This window comes from Eurytemora carolleeae, unplaced genomic scaffold (assembly GCF_000591075.1).
Source record: "Eurytemora carolleeae unplaced genomic scaffold, Eaff_2.0 scaffold129, whole genome shotgun sequence".
In the NCBI taxonomy this organism is placed as follows: Eukaryota; Metazoa; Arthropoda; class Copepoda; order Calanoida; family Temoridae; genus Eurytemora; species Eurytemora carolleeae.
Window position 1 is genome coordinate 30,973 of NW_019396235.1, and position 19,373 is coordinate 50,345.

The 19,373-nt window shown below is 35.4% G+C and overlaps 2 protein-coding genes across 4 annotated transcripts; both read left to right on the forward strand.

Annotated features, from left to right (window-relative positions):
- The first annotated feature begins 60 nt into the window (after positions 1-60).
- LOC111698940 (uncharacterized) lies at positions 61-18,421 on the forward strand. Of its 3 annotated transcripts, XM_023469426.1 has the most exons (3): positions 6,352-6,420; positions 7,978-8,051; positions 16,502-18,421. In XM_023469426.1, the coding sequence occupies exons 2-3, from the start codon at positions 8,001-8,003 to the stop codon at positions 18,206-18,208; spliced, it is 1,758 nt and encodes a 585-aa protein (XP_023325194.1). In that variant the 5' UTR covers positions 6,352-6,420; positions 7,978-8,000; the 3' UTR covers positions 18,209-18,421. The 3 variants fall into 3 exon arrangements, with proteins under 3 accessions (XP_023325195.1, XP_023325194.1, XP_023325196.1); XM_023469427.1 differs by lacking the exons at positions 6,352-6,420; positions 7,978-8,051 and adding an exon at positions 61-629 and having other exon boundaries at positions 16,715-18,421; XM_023469428.1 differs by lacking the exons at positions 6,352-6,420; positions 7,978-8,051 and adding an exon at positions 10,148-10,211 and having other exon boundaries at positions 16,476-18,421.
- LOC111698966 (collagen alpha-3(VI) chain-like) lies at positions 18,209-19,360 on the forward strand. The gene is made up of 2 exons (XM_023469474.1): positions 18,209-18,234; positions 18,859-19,360. The coding sequence occupies exons 1-2, from the start codon at positions 18,209-18,211 to the stop codon at positions 19,358-19,360; spliced, it is 528 nt and encodes a 175-aa protein (XP_023325242.1).
- The last annotated feature ends 13 nt before the right edge of the window (positions 19,361-19,373 follow it).

Consider the following 19,373-nt stretch of genomic DNA (forward strand, 5'->3'; position numbering starts at 1 on the left):
ACCTTCACAGACTTTTAAAACAGTATTTGGGAATCGATATTTTACCGCTATTTGACAAACATTACCGACCTATGATTCCCTTAACAGATTAACACTATGTTACCTAATGTCCCTTAGAACAAATAAGTAAAATAATGACCCGCTTTGCGTAGTTTTTGTGAAAAATGTGTGTATTACTTTTTACGGGAATTAAACCTTATACTAAACCATCACCAATTTTGCCTCCAAACATTCCTCGCTGTATTCTTAGTAAAGTAAAATTCCCACAACTTCCTTGTAAAGTAAATGTAATTATTAATGTATTTCACTGCGAATTGTGTATTTTTCAGAGACGATCACATGACTTAATAGGATAGTGGTTAACTTCCAAACCAATAAGGCGATAAATAATTAAGGAAAAAACAGGATCCGAGATGTCCAATTCTGGAGATATCTTAGATTTATCTGGAAACCTGGCCAAAATGTCTGTAGCAACCACCAAAGTAGAGAAGAACTACATGTTGAACCTCAAGATCGGCTACACCAAATGCTTCTCCTGCAGATATGATATTGGTTTCTCCAAGGATGCGTTGGTTTGTAACTGTAGTTTACATTGGTACTGTAGTACACAGTGCAGGGATCAATGTAAGGTGCCTTCAAAGTTGTGAACTTGTCAGCTGTACATCTCTAGACTCATTCTACTCTGCGATCCTAGTTTATTATGACATGGAGACTCTGAACATGGTTAAAGAGTACATAAGTTCTCAAGAAGGAGTATCCAGGGAAGATATGAAGAAGCTGGCTGAGGCAGGGGACTGGAAAGCTGCTCTGATCATTGGTTTAACCTATGAGTTCAGGTTTGTCCTTGACTGGGATGAATGTAAGCTAGCACTCCGTCCTCCCTTCATGAAGAGCCGACCTTTTAGTCACAGGAAAGCTATAAAATACTACAACATGGCTGCAAAAGAGAAATCTGTTGAAGTATTTGCTGCATTAGGAAGCGTACTAGTTACACAGGAGGATATGAGACGGGCAATGAAAGATATTCTCATGAAGAGTTTTAACAGGTTCAAGAGTTCTCAGATGCTTCTGCACGACGTGTGTTTCCTAGAGCTAGACATCATATTATCATATATCAAGGAGGAGTATAAACAAGGAGAAGAACTGAAGGTACCTCTTTCCGGTATTACAGGAGTTATTCTGTTCAGATTAATTCTTGTAGATGATTTCAGATCCTCAAACAGTCTTCTCAAGGAACTGCTACTCTTCCCCAAGATAGCAATAGCAAAGGTCTATTCTTTTCTGAATTCTTGTAATCCTGAATCTAGGATAGTAAGTGTCTCTGTAAATAACCCTATCCCGGGGGATGATGGTTCATTTAGACCAGTGGAGAATCCTATCTTTATCCAGAAGGCTGATCTCTGGAGGATAATACTGTAGCTAGGATAGATCCTGGAGTAAGGATGGATGCTAAGGCTGTATTTGATCAAGGATATTTACTGAGACTGCACCATGATCAGACAATGTATCTGTGTGAGCATAATGTTCAGAGTATTGGGAACACCTGCACTCCATGTGCTCAGATGGCTCGGGAAAGGATTCTGACAGAGTGTTTATGAGAACAGTTTTCTCTTCAGTAAAGATGAAGCAATCTGTAGAGTTGTCTACAGTGTTATTTTTACCCTGGAGTCAGGATTGAAGAAACAAGATTACGTCTGGAACTATGGAAAATATGAGATCATAACTGCTATCCGTGTCATGGCTCTTCAGCCCATGGATCTACATCCTGTAAAGCTTGCTAAGTATCCCACCATATACTGGCCAATTGTTCACTACTATGGGTCTGTGTACTCTGCGTTGAAGGAAATCCTGGATGGAAAGACGGTTGACAGTATCTATGATAGTATCCCAGAGTTTACACCTGTGCCAGAGAGAAGAAATATAGTTGATGAGGAACAGTTTGTGATCAAATGTGGACACAACTCCTGTGTTCATCTTGACTGGGAGTTTAAGTTCAAGCAATGCACCAGGGGTAAGCTGAGACGATACTGTAGTCCAAGCTGTCAGAAGCTTGACTGGAAAGTACACAAGAAGGAATGCTTTCTCCGTCCTGGAATGGAGAATACAGATGCAGAGGTGGATTAGGAGTTATAAAGAACTGAGTCCTGTTATACCAGGTACCTTGAGTTCCTGGATCCAGATCTTAACACAGAGACAGAAATCCGGTAAATTGTTTAATCTAATAATTAGATATTATTCTTTGTAAACTATTGATCTCTTAATATTTGTATTTCAAGTTTCTTTGGTAATTCATGTTGTAAAATGAAGGAGTACAATTTATTGTTATTGTATTTCCAAAATCATTTTTTTCCAGATTTAGAAAATGTACAAATATGTTTTGTTGCATGAGGAAGATACACATCACACTATTTAGTCAGTAGGTAGTTAGTTTCCTGTTTTATATCCGTCCTAATACTTATCATCAATCTCCTTGGATATTAGGTAGTTACGTTCTAGTTCTAATTTTAATATCCGTCCTAATACTTATCATCAATATTCTTGGATATTAGGTAGTTACGTTCTAGTTCTAATTTTAATATCCGTTCTAATACTTTTTTAATATCTAAATATTTATTTTAGTAAAGCTTATCGTTTGCATACATACTAATTTATGGTTAGGTTTCGTTACATTCATCATTACAATAGCTTACTACTTTAACATACATTATTACAATTAATTGTATATACCTATAATGATGTGGAATAATTCTATTTGAGTGTTAAAAATTGTTTGCACTCCGCGGCCAAAAATGCGTTTAATTCTTCAATTTTTTTATGTTGTTCATTTCTCTGCTCCCTTTCCCTTTGCGCAGATGACTGACCAGTTCTCTTGGAACTGGATACAGATTTTTTCTGGGATATTATTATAGACTGGGGAGTTTCCTGGGATTTTACCAGGGGGGTCCCAAGATACTCCATCTTGGGACCTCACGGCGAAAATGGGAGTCTCCTGGGTTCTAACAATGGAAGTGGTAGTACTCTCTTGGGACCTTACAACGTAAGTGGGAGTCTCTTGGATCACGGAAGTGGGCGTCACTTGGGACATCACCACAGAACTGGGAGTCATCTGGGACATCACCACGGAACTGGGAGTCAAGTGGGACATCACCACGGAACTGGGAGTCAGCTGGGACATCACCACGGAACTGGGAGTCATCTGGGACATCACCACGGAACTGGGAGGTGTCTGTGACATCACCACGGAACTAGGAGTCATCTGGGACATCACCACGGAACTGGGAGTCAACTTGGACATCACCACGGAACTGGGGGTCATCTGGGACATCACCACGGAACTGGGAGTCATCCGGGACACAACCATGTTCGTAAGAGTCTGCATTGACCTCACCATAGGTGCTTGGAAGTTGGGATGGTTTCATTTTCTTTTAATTTTTTTCTGCTCTTTCTCACCCTTTTCTTTCTGTTCGGCATCCTGGAAAGAGACTGGGGGAGGGTACCGAGGGTTTGGGAGAAGGAAAAACATTCTTTACCTCCTCTAGACCATAACCTCAGCTACACAGATTCACCGGCCTTCACAAATTCCTGGTATAGAGCCAGGACCCGCTGTATTGAACCCATATTTATGTGTTAAGTTGAAACAGGTTGACCAGAATCCCATTCTAAGCAACATTATTAATCTTATCCGTCCCTGCAAGATAGGATTTTTATCCCATTCTAAGCAACATTATTAATCTTATCCGTCCCTCCAAGATCAGATTTTTATCCCATTCTAAGCAACATTATTAACCTTATCCGTCCCTGCAAGATAGGATTTTTATCCCATTCTAAGCAACATTATTAACCTTATCCGTCCCTGCAAGATAGGATTTTTATCCCATTCTTAGCAACATTATTAACCTTATCCGTCCCTGCAAGATAGGATTTTTATCCCATGTTAAGCAACATTATTATTCTTATCCGTCCCTGCAAGATCAGATTTTTATCCCATTCTAAGCAACATTATTAACCTTATCCGTCCCTGCAAGATAGGATTTTTATCCCATTCTAAGCAACATTATTAATCTTATCCGTCCCTGCAAGATAGGATTTTTATCCCATTCTAAGCAACATTATTAATCTTATCCGTCCCTACAAGATAGGATTTTTATCCCATTCTAATCAACATTATTAATCTTATTCGTCCCTGCAAGATAGGATTTTTATCCCATTCTAAGCAACATTCTTATCAACATTATCAACATTATTAACCTTATTATATCAATATATATAAAGTTAGTCTGTCAGTCTGTTTGTTTGTCCGATCAAAACTCAAGAACCTCTTGATCGATTTGCCAAAAATTTTGATTGAAGGAACTTGGGAGAACCACGGGAATGTTCTTAGCTTGGTTTTGAGATTATAAATTGAGTTGTTCGAAAATTTAGTTTCCGGTGCGGGTAAACGGTTGGGAGTAATTATGAGCACCCTTGGCAACTCTTGGTTTCCAAGCTAGTATATTATACATGTTATATACACATCTAGGTTTAGATGATAAACTTCTAGGTTCAGGTGATAAAATTCTAGGTTCAGGTGATAAACTTATAGGTTCAGGTGATAAACTTATAGGTTTAGGTGATAAACTTATAGGTTTAGGTAATAAACTTATAGGTTTAGATGAGAAACTTATAGGTTCAGGTGATAAACTTCTAGGTTTAGATGATAAACTTTTAGGTTTAGATGATAAACTAAGTTTACATGATTGACTCCATGATTTAGGTGATAAACTACATCAAGACACGTTCGGTGAACACCATATTCAAGACATACCTACCAAGAATCCCAAAGTTTGATATCACCTTAGCTATGGATTTGATTAGAGTCAATCCCCTGAATCATGGAGTTTAACATCTGATCCTAAGAGTGTATCAGTAAAACATTGCAATTTTCATTTAAACCATGGTAATTATCACCTGAACTAAGGAGTTCATGATCTTAACCGTAGAGTTAATCATCTAAACAATGGACTTAATTGCTTGAACCATTGACTTAACATCCAAACCATGGAATATTTCACATATACTTAGAAGTTTATCATCTAAACCTTGGAGTATGTCACCTGAACTATAATCTCACTATCCAAATATTATTCTGTGTAAATTATCCAATTGTTTAGATCCTCTTGATTTCTAGTTATTTGTTTATCATAGTTTTCCTTGTAACCTGGGGGAATCCTGGGAGCAGCTGAGAAGAATGTTGGTAGAACCTGGGGGGAATCCTGGGAGAACATGAGAAGAATATCGGTAAAACCTGGGGGAATCCTGGGAGAACCTGAGAAGAATATTGGTAGAACCTGGGGGAATCCTGGGAGTACATGAGAAGAATATTGGTAGAACCTGGGGGAATCCTGGGAGAACCTGAGAAGAATATTGGTAGAACCTGGGGGAATCCTGGGAGAACCTGAGAAGAATGTTGGTACAACCTGGGGGAATCCTTGGAGAACCTGAGAAGAATGTTGATAGAACCTGGGGGAATCCTGGGAGAACCTGAGAAGAATGTTGGTAGAACCTGGGGGAATCCTGGGAGAACCTGAGAAGAATGTTGGTAGAACCTGGGGGAATCCTGGGAGAACCTGAGAAGAATGTTGGTAGAACCTGGGGGAATCCTGGGAGAACCTGAGAAAAATGTTAGTAGAACCTGGGGGAATCCTGCGAGAACCTGAGAAGAATGTTGGTCGAACCTGGGGGAAATAATGGGAGAACCAGAGCAATGTACCAGGTGTAAGCTGAGACGCTACTGTAGTCCAAGCTGTCAGAAGCTTGACCAGTACACAAGAAGCAATGCTTTCTCCGTCTTGGAATGGAGAATACAGATGATGAGGTGGATTTGATGAAGACTGAGTCCTGTAAATAAGGAACCTTGAGTTCTTGGACTTCCTAGATCCTCCTTACTTTGAATTTATGGAATTATCTCAGTATCCAGATATTATTCTTTGTAAATTATCTAATTGTTTAAATCCTCTATATTTCTAGTTATTTGTTTATCATAGTTTTCTTTGTAAGTTTGATAATAATATTTAAGAAATCTAGAATTAAATGTGTTTTCTTTTGTTCATAAAATTAAGTTTTGATCAGTGAGACCAAAATCTTATCTAATCCTTATTTTGTTATATTTCTATTATCCATGGTAATTTCTACAGTGAGCAATTGTCCCATTTTAGGTTGAACTCTACGTAATGTTTTTTTACAGAGTAAATATGTTAAAATCCTCTTGATTTCTAGTTTTTTTGTCTATCATAGTTTTCCTTGTAAATTTATTTTTTAACATTGTTTTTATGTCAAAATGTAAGAGGACAATGTAATTCATTAGTTCGTTTATTTTCAGATTTAGAATTTAAATGTAGATTTTGATAAATCAGCTTACTTGATATTGAGTTTGTTACAAAGGTAAGTTGAAAACTAGATGGAACTTGTTATTCATTATAAATACAAATATCCATACATTTATTCTTGCTTATTAATGAGTTTTGTTTTCCAAACTTTGATTTAATTATTATAGGTACATATGTTTATATTAAGTTAAATGTTTAGATACATAGATAGTGTAATGTGTGAATTTAAAAAAATCGAATTTTCTTTTCTTGATAGTTTTTAATTAGAATATCAACCGCTAAAATGCATTTAACAATTTTTTTATGAGATAAGTAATTAAAGCCTTGTGCATTACCTATTCGATGTTGTTAAAATGAGGTCAATATCTTAATAAACAAATATAGTTATTTGAAAACTGTACATCTTCTTTTACTTCTCTCTTTGCTGATGGGTCTGGTTTCCTTAAATCCTTTAGTAATCTATGTAATGCAATCTTTTTTCTTCTGACCATATAGAGCTCTTAAAGTCGTTGGTTTCAAACAAACAAACTTACTCTTTATGTCTTCAAACTATTTAATTCATTTGGAAAGAATAGTTCTTTGATGAAATGAAATGAATTTTTTACGAAATTATCAAAAGAATATAAAGAAATTTATTTCAGACTATAAAGAACTGTATTTAAGATAATAAAGATATGTATTGAAGAATATAAAGAAATGTATTTAAGAATATAAAGAAATGTATTTAAGATTATAAAGAAATGTACTTAAGAATATAAAGAAATGTATTTAAGACTGTAAAGAAATGTATTTAATATTGGATTTAACTGTGTTTTTGTCAAAAACTCTGATTTTCTAATATCTTGAAACCCGATATTGTAGACCTTTGCCATTTCAAACTATGATTTATGTTAAATCAAATAATCTTAGTTTAATATATATAAGGCTTAAATATCAGGTGGCAGAGAAATAGGGATTACGAAATTTGATTTTGTTACCCCAAGCGAACCCATGGGTTTCTTAAAAATAATTTCAGCCAATTAGGTTCAGATATATAGATATATAGATGAGGAAGAGATATATTATGTATATATATCAACTAGCTGAAGTGCTAGATGTTGCCCGAGGAATTTTTAAAAACTTGTATTTTAAAGAAAACTAAATTTTTGATGTTTCTAAATATAAAAATTTCTGTGAAAGAATATAGAATTTTTTGCCTTTGTTACACCCAGGGTACTCATGAGTTTCCTCAAAAAATTTCAGCCTATTCAGTTCAGCAGTTTGGTCCAGCTATACCTAACATATATAGATTAATAAGATAAAACCAAATTATAACAGATATTAATAAAACATAAGTACAATAAAAATATGTAAAACTACTGGAGCAGGAGTGTTAATATAGCTAAAAGCTGTTTTCACAAAGCCCCCCTGTAATCCTTAAAGTAAATTTATGATTTAAGAAGGTTGTAGATTGCAGTTGGATTTTTGCGAAAAAAATCTTAAAACTTTTTAAATTTTTTATTTCAATATAGAAAATCCTTAAATTTAATAATTTTTACTCTTTGGTAAATGTTTTAATAATATAAGATTAATTAGATCTCTTATTTCAACTGAACCATATTAATATTACTAGGTTCGACTGAGAACATATCTAAGATGTCCAAGTCTGGAGATATCTCTGATTTACCTGGAAACCTGGCCAAGATGTCTGTATCTACCCCCAAAGTAGAGAAGAACTACACCTTGAACCTAAAGATCAGCTACACCAAATGCTTCTCCTGCAGCTATGACATTGGTTTCTCCAAGGATACGTTGATTTGTAACTGTAGTTTACATTGGTACTGTAGTAAACAGTGCAGGGATCAATGTAAGGATAAACATTGCCTACAAAGTCATGAACTGATCAACTGTACATCTCTAGACTCATTCTACTCTAAGATCCTACATTATTATGACATGGAGACTCTGAACATGGTTAAAGAGTACATAAGTTCTCAAGAAGGAGTATCCAGGAAGGATATAAAGAAGCTGGCTGAGGAAGGGGACTGGAAAGCTGCTCTGATCATAGGTTTAACCTATGAGTTCAGGTTTGTCCTTGACTGGGATGAATGTGAGCTAGCACTCCGTCCTCCCTTCATGAAGAGCCGACCTTTTAGTCACAGGAAAGCTATAAAATACTACAACATGGCTGCAGAAGAGAAATCTGTTGAAGCATTTGCTTCAATTGGAAGGATACTACTTATACAGGAGGATATGAGACGGCCAATGAAAGATTATCTTATGAAGAGTTCCAACAGGTTCAAGAGTTCTCAGATGCTTCTGCACGACGTGTGTTTCCAGATCTAGTCGGCACACTATCATATATCAAGGAGGAGTATAAACAAGGAGAAGAACTGGTGGTACCTGTTCCCGGGATTACAGGAGTTATTCTATTCAGATTAAACCTTCTTGATGATTCCAGATCCTCAAACAGTCTTCTCAAGGAACTGCTACTCTTCCCCCAGATAGCAGAGGTTTATTCTTTTCTGAAATTTTGTAATCCTGAACCCAGGATAGTGTGTTACTCTGTAAATAACTATATCACTAGTCTTAATGGTTCTGTAAGATCAGTTGAGAACCTTATCTTTATCCAGAAGGCTGATCTGTACAATGAGGAGGATAATACTGTAGCTAGGATACATCCTGGAGTTAGGATGGATGCTAAGGCTGTATTTGATCAAGGATATTTACAGAGACTGTACCATGATCAGCCAATGTATCACTGTGAGCATAATGTTCAGAGTATTGGGAACACCTGCACTCAATGTGCTCAGCTGGCTCGGCAAAGGATTCTGAGTGTTTATGAGAACAGTTTTCTCTTCAGTAAAGATGAATCTGTACCTCCAAAGTTCTACAGTGTTATCTTTACCCTGGAGTCAGGATTGAAGAAACAAGATTACGTCTGGAACTATGGAAAATATGAGATCATCCGTGTCATGGCTCTTCAGCCCATGGATCTACATCCTCTACAGCTTGCTAAGGATCCTAACATATACTGGCCAATTGTTCACTACTATGGGTCTGTGTACTCTGCGTTGAAGGAAATCCTGGATGGAGAGATGGTTGACATTTTCTATGAGAATATCCCGGATTTTACTCCTCTGCCAGAGAGAAGAAATATAGTTGATGAGGAACAGTTTGTGATCAAATGTGGACACAACTCCTGTGTTCATCTTGACTGGGAGTTTAAGTTCAAGCAATGCACCAGGTGTAAGCTGAGACGATACTGTAGTCCCAGCTGTCAGAAGCTTGACTGTAAAGTACACAAGAAGCAATGCTTTCTCCGTCCTGGAATGGAGAATACAGATGAAGAGGTGGATTAGATGAAGACTGAGGTCCTGTCAAACCAGGAACCTTGAGTTCCTTGACTTCTTTGATCCTCCTTACTCTGAATTTATGGAATTATCTCACTCTATTAAGATATTATTCTTTGTAAATTATCTAATTGTTTAAATCCTCTATATTTCTAGTTATTTGTTTATCATAGTTTACTTTGTAAGTTTGACAATAATATTCAAGAAATCTAGAATTAAATGTGTTCTCTTTCTTAAAATTAAGTTTTGATCAGTGAGACCAAAATCTCATCTGATCCTTATTTTGTTGAATTTCTATTATCCATGTTTTTTTACAGTGTAAATATGTTAAAATCCTCTTGATTTCTAGTTATTTTTGTTATCATAGTTTTCATTGTAAATTCATTCTTTAACATTGTTTTGATGTCAAAATGTAAGAGGACAATGTAATTCAATAGTTTGTTTATTTTCAGATTTAGAATTTAGATGTAGATTTTGATAAATCAGATTACTTGATATTGAGTTTGTTACAAAGGTAAGTTGAAAACTAGATGGAACTTGTTATTCATTATTACAAATATCTATACATTCATTCTTGCTTATTAATGAGTTTGTTTTCCAAACTTTGATTTATTTATTATAGGTACATATGTTTCTATTAAGTCAAATGTTAAGATACATAGATAGTGTAATGTGTGAATTTGATAAAATCGAATTATACAACGTTTTTCTTTTTTTTAATAGTTTTTAATTAGAATATCAACCGGTTAAATGCATTTAACAATTTTTTTATTATTATAGATTTACTTCGTACACAAAGGTAAAATGGTACAATATGATAAGACAAAAACAAGAATAAAGTATAATATATAAATTTAGTTTCTAGTTGGAACATAAAAAGTTGATCATCAAAGTTGTTTAGAACAAAATTATCTTGTTTAACTTTAAGTAATTCATGAAGAAAGGGTAATTTCCATTCTTGGTCTAAAGGAATATGATTGTATATCATATTTTGTTTCACGCAAAATTTGTTTAGATTTCTAGATTGTACATTACATCTTGTGCAAAAGATTCAAGATTTTTACATAAAACAGTTCTTAAAGCATGTTTACCAAGATCTACTAAAGTTGAATACATAGCTTATGAAAATTTTATAAACTGGTCACAAATTGTACAAAACGAGTGCATAAAACTGTTTTAATATGCGGAACATTAGAAATGGGCTCAATGAAATATCTATGGGTTTCTCTTGGTAGATCAAATAAAATGCGAATAGCAATGTTTCATGAATTCAGGAGTTTTTGAACATCCCTACTGTATAAATCCCAGAGATTTGAGCCATAGAAATCACAAGTTTATATATCATACAATTTTAACACTGTGGATGTATTAGCATAATGAAATTCTTGATTAAGAGAATGTATTTTAGAAATAAATTTAGCACGTTTACAGCTAACATCTTTTGTCATAGAACCATTAGACTGCAGTGTGTTGCCAAGATGTTTAATTTCCGTTACATAGGGTAAGGGTAAATTATTTAAAAGTATCGGGCAAATATTATCAGTATTCATGACAGGTTTACTGATTTTTTTTTATTTGGAAACATCTACATTTGTGCTAAATTTTAACTGATGAAGACTAGCAAATTTTTCACAAACATTAGTCATTAACTGTAGTCCAGATCGACTGAGAGATAATAATATAATGTCACCCGCATAAACCCAGATTCCTAGGTATATGCAATTTAGTTGACAACCAACTTTCAGATTTCTAAGTTGAACAATCAGATCATTTATATAAACACAAAACAATATAGGCAAGGAAACTGTAACTTGGTGTACACCATTTTTCACATTAAAGGTTTCACATTACACATTTGATATGAGTAAATATGTATTAAGCATCTTAATATCAAAGGTGATATTTTTCTTTTTAAAAGTTTAGGAAATAGTTTAGCCCAAGACCATGTCAAATGCTTTACTTAGGTCCTTTGAACAGGCAAATATAGGCCTGCCTAGTCTTTTCTAACTTTAATAATTTATTTTAATTAAATTTTACAATATTTTTAAATCTCAATATGATATCAGATGGAAACATTTTGAGACTTCTATATTTCTTGTTTTTCATTCTTTCTTCTTGATCGTCCATTCCTTGTCCATCCTTCAATCATACTTTGGCTAATTTTGAAAATAAAAATAAATGACTTTTTTGGATGTTTTCTGCAGCTAGCCAAATTGCAGAGGCAGAACTATTTTTTGGAGCCCTGTATCTATATTCTATATACTGAGAGTGGCAAGGTTACTCTCTCCCTTGTTTGTTTTTAAATTTTGCTTCAGTTACATTATTGTGTCAGCTCCTGCATTCCTAGCTAACACACTTTTAATAAAATTTTCTTGATGGGGGAGAGGGGTGAGGGGGGCGTTTTACACATTTTCCAGTTTTTATCTCGAGTAGGACATAGAGGGGGGGATGGGACGTCTGCCATCCTGTGTATTTGTCTTTATTTGCTATCGGTGAAAAAATAGATAGTGTAAAGCTCAAATCTCCTTCTAATTTTCCCTGTTCAAAGTTTTCTTCTTCTTTCTTGTTTATCTTGCTTTAAGCACCCATCTCTACTGTCAAGAGATTTCCCTTCCACTTTTTTCTGTTAAATTTATTTTTTCTTCTTGCTTCTTGTTTCTTGTTTTTACACTTTAAGGCCTTTCCAAATAGTTATTTTAACATCGAGTTGTGGAGCAGGTAACAGAGAGATAAAGAGGTTTGTAGGAAGATGGGTATAGGGGATTTCTCTCTGTGTTCCTTCATTTTATACTGTTTCCCAGTTAAGGGAATTAAGGAATTTACCCGTAACTGCACCCCATATGCAAAATGGGGAGTTGTGATCCCTGAAAGCTCTCTTGAGAGGTATCTTCCATGGCAGTCCAGTCCTCACATCTGGTCGAGTATAAACCGGTATCGTTGTGCATGGCTTGTATTCCCACGAGGGGTTAAACTCCTCTTTCAGTGCACCAAGCTGAAGATGAAGTTTTGTTTTAATCTATGCTTCCAGCTTCCCCTGTTGGATACAAGATGCGTAACTAAACTAAGCGCTTCCCCAGCCTGCCTAGTTTATTATAATGATCAGTGTTTATCGCCCAAGTACACATAGATGTGTTAGATTTAGCTCGAAACCCAAACTGTAGCTCATCTTTTGCTAGTTTATTCTCTTCAAGAATAATGATAAGCCAATCAAACCACTTAAATAATAAGCTACCTATAGCAATGGTTCTGTAGTTATCACTTGATAAAATATCTCTGAGATTGTCCTTAACACTAGGTACTATAGTATAAAGAAGCAGAAATGCAGGAATTGTACCAGTACGCAGAAACCATTTAAATAGTATTGTCACATGTTTTATGAGATCATCACACAAATTTAATAGACAATCCAAATTAAAAGAGAAAGTTGGATCACTTTTCCCTGACTTTAATTTAGTTAGAGCTTCAAACACAATTTTCTCGTTGACTCTATCCAGCTCCCCCAGTAGACTAGGATCTACCTGGAGAACAATGGATCCCTGAACCCGAGCAAACTCCTCTCCTAAATCATGTTTCTGATAAAGTTCACTGTAAATATCGGCAGAATGATTTGAAATATCCTCTGCTCCAGTGTGACCATCAACACTGCTTGATACAGTGCTAGTTTTACCACGGAACTTTATCTCTTGAAAAATATCCAATCCTCCGTCTAGCAGCCCTGTAAGTAGCTTATCCTTTTTAATATTGTAAGCTGCTCGTTTAAGCCTACGCACAGCATATTTATAGCATTTATTGCATTTTAGCTTGCCTATTTATTTCATATAGTTCTCCTACTTCAGGACATCCTGAATAGACTTTCATCCTGGTACGGTTTCACATATTCTGTCCACCCTGGAATTACTTTTTGTCCACCCTGTTGTAATGGTTGTTCAACAAGAGGGAGACTAGTAGAAACTGCTTGATCCAACGCTTCACATATACTAGTAGCATATGTGTCCACTGTTACATCATGCTCTACACATTTTAAGGAATCACAATCCGGAAACTCAATTGGTGGATTTAGGTTTTCCAAATAATTGTTGCAAAGTTCTCTTTTTCTTCATCATTAGCATTTGCCCAACTGTGTTTGGGAACTTTCTCTGGTACTTCTACTTCAAGATTTAGTTGATCCACATTCATCCTTGTATAAATAGGAGAATGTCCAGAGTGATTATCAGGACTGTTAATAACTCCAGCTTCTGAAACTGCATTATACAGACGCTGGTTTCCTAAGAAATGATCTATACAAGAGAAGTATTCTACACCATTAACTGAAGAGGAGTATGTAGCTTTTACTTCCTCTATTCTATGAGATTTACATTCATCCGACAGAGACCAGAAAATACATAGATTATTGTCATTGACAAACTTACGCACAGTGTTTACAAACAGAGTCTCTCACTAAAAATCACAATTCAGATCACCAGCAAGTAAAATATTTCTGCATTCTGAGCTTTGAATTATCCGGTTTACCTCAGCAAGTAGGTTTAGTAAACCTATTTCATCAAACTGGTCAACTTGAGGGTCAACCATCAGGTATAAATTAACTATCAGTAAATCTGCAGACGGAAAGTTAAATTTTACTGCCTGAACTCGGTACAAATCACTTTTGATATTTGTCACATATTTAGTCAGGGTTTTCCTCCACATTATTGCAAGACCACCAGATCCCCGTCCTTTAGATATGTTAAAGTCATTTTTAAAAGCAGGCTTTATGAACATATCATAGGAATCACTAAAATAATTTTTAAGTTTATGTGTGTTGTTATACTTCTAGTTTCCAACATCTAGTAGAAAATTTTCTTGTAAACAAAGTACATCAGAGAAGAGAGTTAATGTTTTTATACAATTTTGCTTATCTAATCAGCTTCACTAACAAACTGGGGAATGGAGAAATTGTAGGGCATGGTAATGATAACATCTCCATGTCCCATCAGATCTATCTTGGTCACCTTCTCCCACAGATCCTTTAACAAGGTCTGCTCTGTTCTCTTCTCTGCAATTTTCCCGTTATCATCCTGTAGGGAAAATGTTTGGTAAAGAAGAGCTCTTGAACTTTTTAAAGCCTCAGACCCAAAGTTTCTAGCAAGGGTTGCATTAATGACTGCTTTATCTAGGTATCTATCAAAGACATAGAACAATGATGCCGAAACACCATCCACTATAATGGTTTTCCCAGAAACATCCCTGTAAAGTTGACCAGCCATACCAGAAACTGGTTGGGGGGCAAGGGATTAACTCAGTAAAACTCAAAAACTCGTAACTATGTAGCAGAGCAACCGAACATAGGTGTTCACCCTATGAAGTCCACTAACTAACTAACATGAGATAAGTAATTAAAGCCTTGTGAATTACCTATTCGATGTTGTTAAAATGAGGTCAATATCTTAATAAACAAATATAGTTATTTGAAAACTGTACATCTTCTTACTTCTCTCTTTGCTGATGGGTCTGGTTTCCTTAAATCCTTTAGTAATCTATGTAAAGCAAACTTTTTTCTTCTGTTCTTATAGAGCTCTTAAAGTCGTTGGTTTCAAACAAACAAACTTACCCTTTATGTCTTCAAAACTATTTAACTCATTTGGAAAGAATAGATCTTTGATGATCAACAATAATACTAGGAATTTTTGACGAAATTATCAAAATAATATAAAGAAATGTATTTAAGACCATAAAGAAATGTATTTAAGACCATAAAGAAATGTATTTAATATTGGATTTGACTGTGTTTTTGTCACAAACTCTGATTTTCTAATATCTTTGAAACCCGATGTTGTAGACCTTTGCCATTTCAAACTAGGAATTCTGTTAAATCAAATAATCTTAGTTTAATATATATCAATAGATTTACAATATCAGGCTGCAGAGAAATAGGGATTACAAAATTTGAGTTTGTAGCAAAAACTCAGTTCCTTTCTTTTCAGTACTTTTGATGAGGTAAAGATTAAATCAGAAAAACTCTGAATTACTTTTTTATGTTTCACTATCTAAAGTGCCGTGTGTTGTCCGTAAAATTTTAAAAACAAATATTTAAAAATTAGGATTTTTTTAGAAAATCGAATTCTTTAGCCGTTGTTACCTCAAGGGTACCCATGGGTTTCTTAAAAATAATTTCAGCCAATTAGGTTCAGCCGTTTATCCAGCCAAACCTAACATATAAATATATATAGATGAGGAAGAGCTATATTATGTATATAAATCAACTAGCTGAAGTGCTAGATGTTGCCCGAGGAATTTTTAAAAACTTGTATTTTAAAGAAAACTAAATTTTTGATGTTTCTAAATATAAAAATTTCTATTAAAGAATATAAAATTTTTTGCCTTTGTTACACCCAGGGTACTCATGAGTTTCCTCAAAAAATTTCAGCCTATTCAGTTCAGCAGTTTGGTCCAGCTATACCTAACATATATAGATTAATAAGATAAAACCAAATTATAACAGATATTAATAAAACATAAGTACAATAAAAATATGTAAAATTACTGGAGCAGGAGAGCTAATATAGCTTAAAGCTGTTTTCACAAAGCCCCCCTGTAATCCTTAAAGTAAATTTATGATTTAAGAAGGTTGTAGATTGCAGTTGGAATTTTGCTAATAAAGATTTGAAAACTTTTTATATTTTTTATTGAATCAAAATAGAAAATCCTTTAATTTGATAATTTTTACTCTTTGGTAAATGTTTTAATATTTTAAAGATTTATTAGATCTCTTATTTAAACTGAACCATATTAATATTACTAGGTTTGACTGAGAACATATCTAAGATATCCAAGTCTGGAGATATCTCTGATTTACCTGGAAACCTGGCCAAGATGTCTGTATCTACCCCCAAAGTAGAGAAGAACTACACCTTGAACCTAAAGATCAGCTACACCAAATGCTTCTCCTGCAGCTATGACATTGGTTTCTCCAAGGATGCGTTGGTTTGTAACTGTAGTTTTCATTGGTACTGTAGTACACAGTGCAGGGATCAATGTAAGGATGAACATTGCCTAGAAAGTCATGAACTGATTAACTGTACATCTCTAGACTCATTCTATTCTAAGATCCTACATTATTATGACATGGAGACTCTGAACATGGTTAAAGAGTACATAAGTTCTCAAGAAGGAGTATCCAGGGAGGATATGAAGAAGCTGGCTGAGGCAGGGGACTGGAAAGCTGCTCTGATCATAGGTTTAACCTATGAGTTCAGGTTTGTCCTTGACTGGGATGAATGTGAGCTAGCACTCCTTCCTCCTTTTATGAAGAGCCGACCTTTTAGTCACAGGAAAGCTATAAAATACTACAACATGGCTGCAGAAGAGAACTCGGTTGAAGTATTTGCTTCAATAGGAAGGATACTACTTATACTGGAGGATATGAGACGGGCAGGGAAAGATTATCTTATGAAGAGTTCAAACAGGTTCAAGAGTTCTCAGAATTTTCTTTACTTATATTGTTTCCCAGATCTAGGCATTACACTATCATATATCAAGGAGGAGTATAAACAAGGAGAAGAACTAAATGTACCTGTTTACGGGATTACAGGAGTTATTCTGTTCAGATTAAACCTTCTTGATGATTCCAGATCCTCAGACAGTCTTCTCAAGGAACTGCTATTCTTCCCCAAGATATCAGAGGTTTATTCTTCTCTGAAAAATTGTAATCCTGAACCTAGGATAGTGTGTGACTCTGTAAATAACTCTATCCCGGGGGATTCATTTAGACCAGTGGAGAACCCTTTCTTTATCCAGAAGGCTGATCTCTACAATGAGGAGGATAGTATTGTAGCGAGGATAGATCCTGGAGTAAGGATGGATGCTAAGGCTGTATATGATCAAGGATATTTTCAGAGACTGCACCATAATCAGCCAATTTATTACTGTGAGCATGATGTTGCGAATATTGGGAACACCTGCACTCAATGTGCTCAGCTGGCTCAGGAAAGGATTCTGAGTGTTTATGAGAACAGTTTTCTCTTCAGTAAAGATGAATGTATGCGTACAAAATTCTACAGTATTATCTTTACCCTGGAGTCAGGATTGAAGAAACAAGATCACTTCTGGATCTATGGAAAATATGAGATCATAACTGCTATCCGTGTCATGGCTCTTCAGCCCATGGATCTACATCCTCTACAGCTTGCTAAGGATCTCACCATATACTGGCCAATTGTTTACTACTATGGGTCTGTGTACTCTGCGTTGAAGGAAATCCTGGATGGAAAGACGGTTGACAGAATCTATGAGAATATCCCGGAGTTTACTCCTCTGCCAGAGAGAAGAAATATAGTTGATGAGGAACAGTTTGTGATCAAATGTGGACACAACTCCTGTGTTTATCTTGACTGGGAGTTTAAGTTCAAGCAATGCACCAGGGGTAAGCTGAGACGATACTGTAGTCCAAGCTGTCAGAAGCTTGACTGGAAAGTACACAAGAAGGAATGCTTTCTCCGTCCTGGAATGGAGAATACAGATAATGAGGTGGATTAGATGAAGACTGAGTCCTGTTTTACCAGGTTCTTGCGTTCCTGGACTTCTTGGATTCTCCTTTCTCTGAATTTATGGAATTATCTCACTCTATCCAAATATTATTCTTTGTAAATTATCCAATTGTTTAAATCCTCTATATTTCTAGTTATTTGTTTATCATAGTTTTCCTTGTAAGTATGACAATAATATTTAGAATTAAATGTATTTTCTTTCGTTCTTAAAATTTTAAGATCAGGGAGACCAAATTCTCATCTAACCCTTAGTTATTTTGCCGTATTTCTTTTATCCATGGAGATCTCTACAAACTGTGCAATGTCACATTTTTGGTTGGTTTCAACGAAATGTAATTTTTTTGAGTAATGTTTTTAAGAGAAAATGCAAATGGAGTAAATTCCAAGACGGGTTTAAGATAATGAGTTGAAACTGAATATGCTATAGTTCAGACAACTTAAACCTGGAATAGGATCTAAGACTGGAATAGGATGGAGAGGATCTAAGACTGGAATAGGATAGAGAGAATCTAAGACTGGAATAGGATAGAGAGAATCTAAGACTGGAATTGGATGGAGAGGATCTAAGACTGGAATAGGATAGAGAGGATCTAAGACTGGAATAGGATAAAGAGAATCTAAGACTGGAATTGGATGGAGAGGATCTAAGACTGGAATAGGATGGAGAGGATCTAAGACTGGAATAGGAAGGAGAGGATATAAGACTGGAATAGGATGGAGAGGATTTAAGACGGGAATAAGATGGAGAGGATATAAGACTGGAATAGGATGGAGAGGATCTAAGACTGGATTAGGATGGAGAGGATCTAACAATGGAATAGAATGGAGAGGATTTAAGACTGGAATAGGATGGAGAGGATCTAAGACTGGAAAAGGATGGACAGGATCTAAGTCTGGAATAGGATATGGAGAATCTAAGACTGGAATAGGATTGAGAGGATCTAAGACAGCTAAAGGATGGAGAGGATCTAAGACCGGAATAGGATGGAGAGGATCTAAGACTGGAATAGGATGGAGAGGATCTAAGACTGGAATAGGATGGATAGGATCTAAGACTGGAATAGGATGGATAGGATCTAATACTGGAATAGGATGGATAGGATCTAAGACTAGAATAGGATGGAGAGAGGATCTAGGCTAAGGGGCCGAGCGCT

Coding starts and splice junctions, on each gene's coding strand:
- LOC111698966 (XM_023469474.1), top strand. CDS start 18,209: ATGAAGACTGAGTCCTGTTTTACCAG. Junction 18,235..18,858: donor ACTGAGTCCTGTTTTACCAG/GTTCTTGCGTTC, acceptor AATTGGATGGAG/AGGATCTAAGACTGGAATAG.
- LOC111698940 (XM_023469426.1), top strand. CDS start 8,001: ATGTCCAAGTCTGGAGATATCTCTGATTTACCTGGAAACCTGGCCAAG. Junction 8,052..16,501: donor CTGGAAACCTGGCCAAGATG/TCTGTATCTACC, acceptor ATATCTAAGATA/TCCAAGTCTGGAGATATCTC.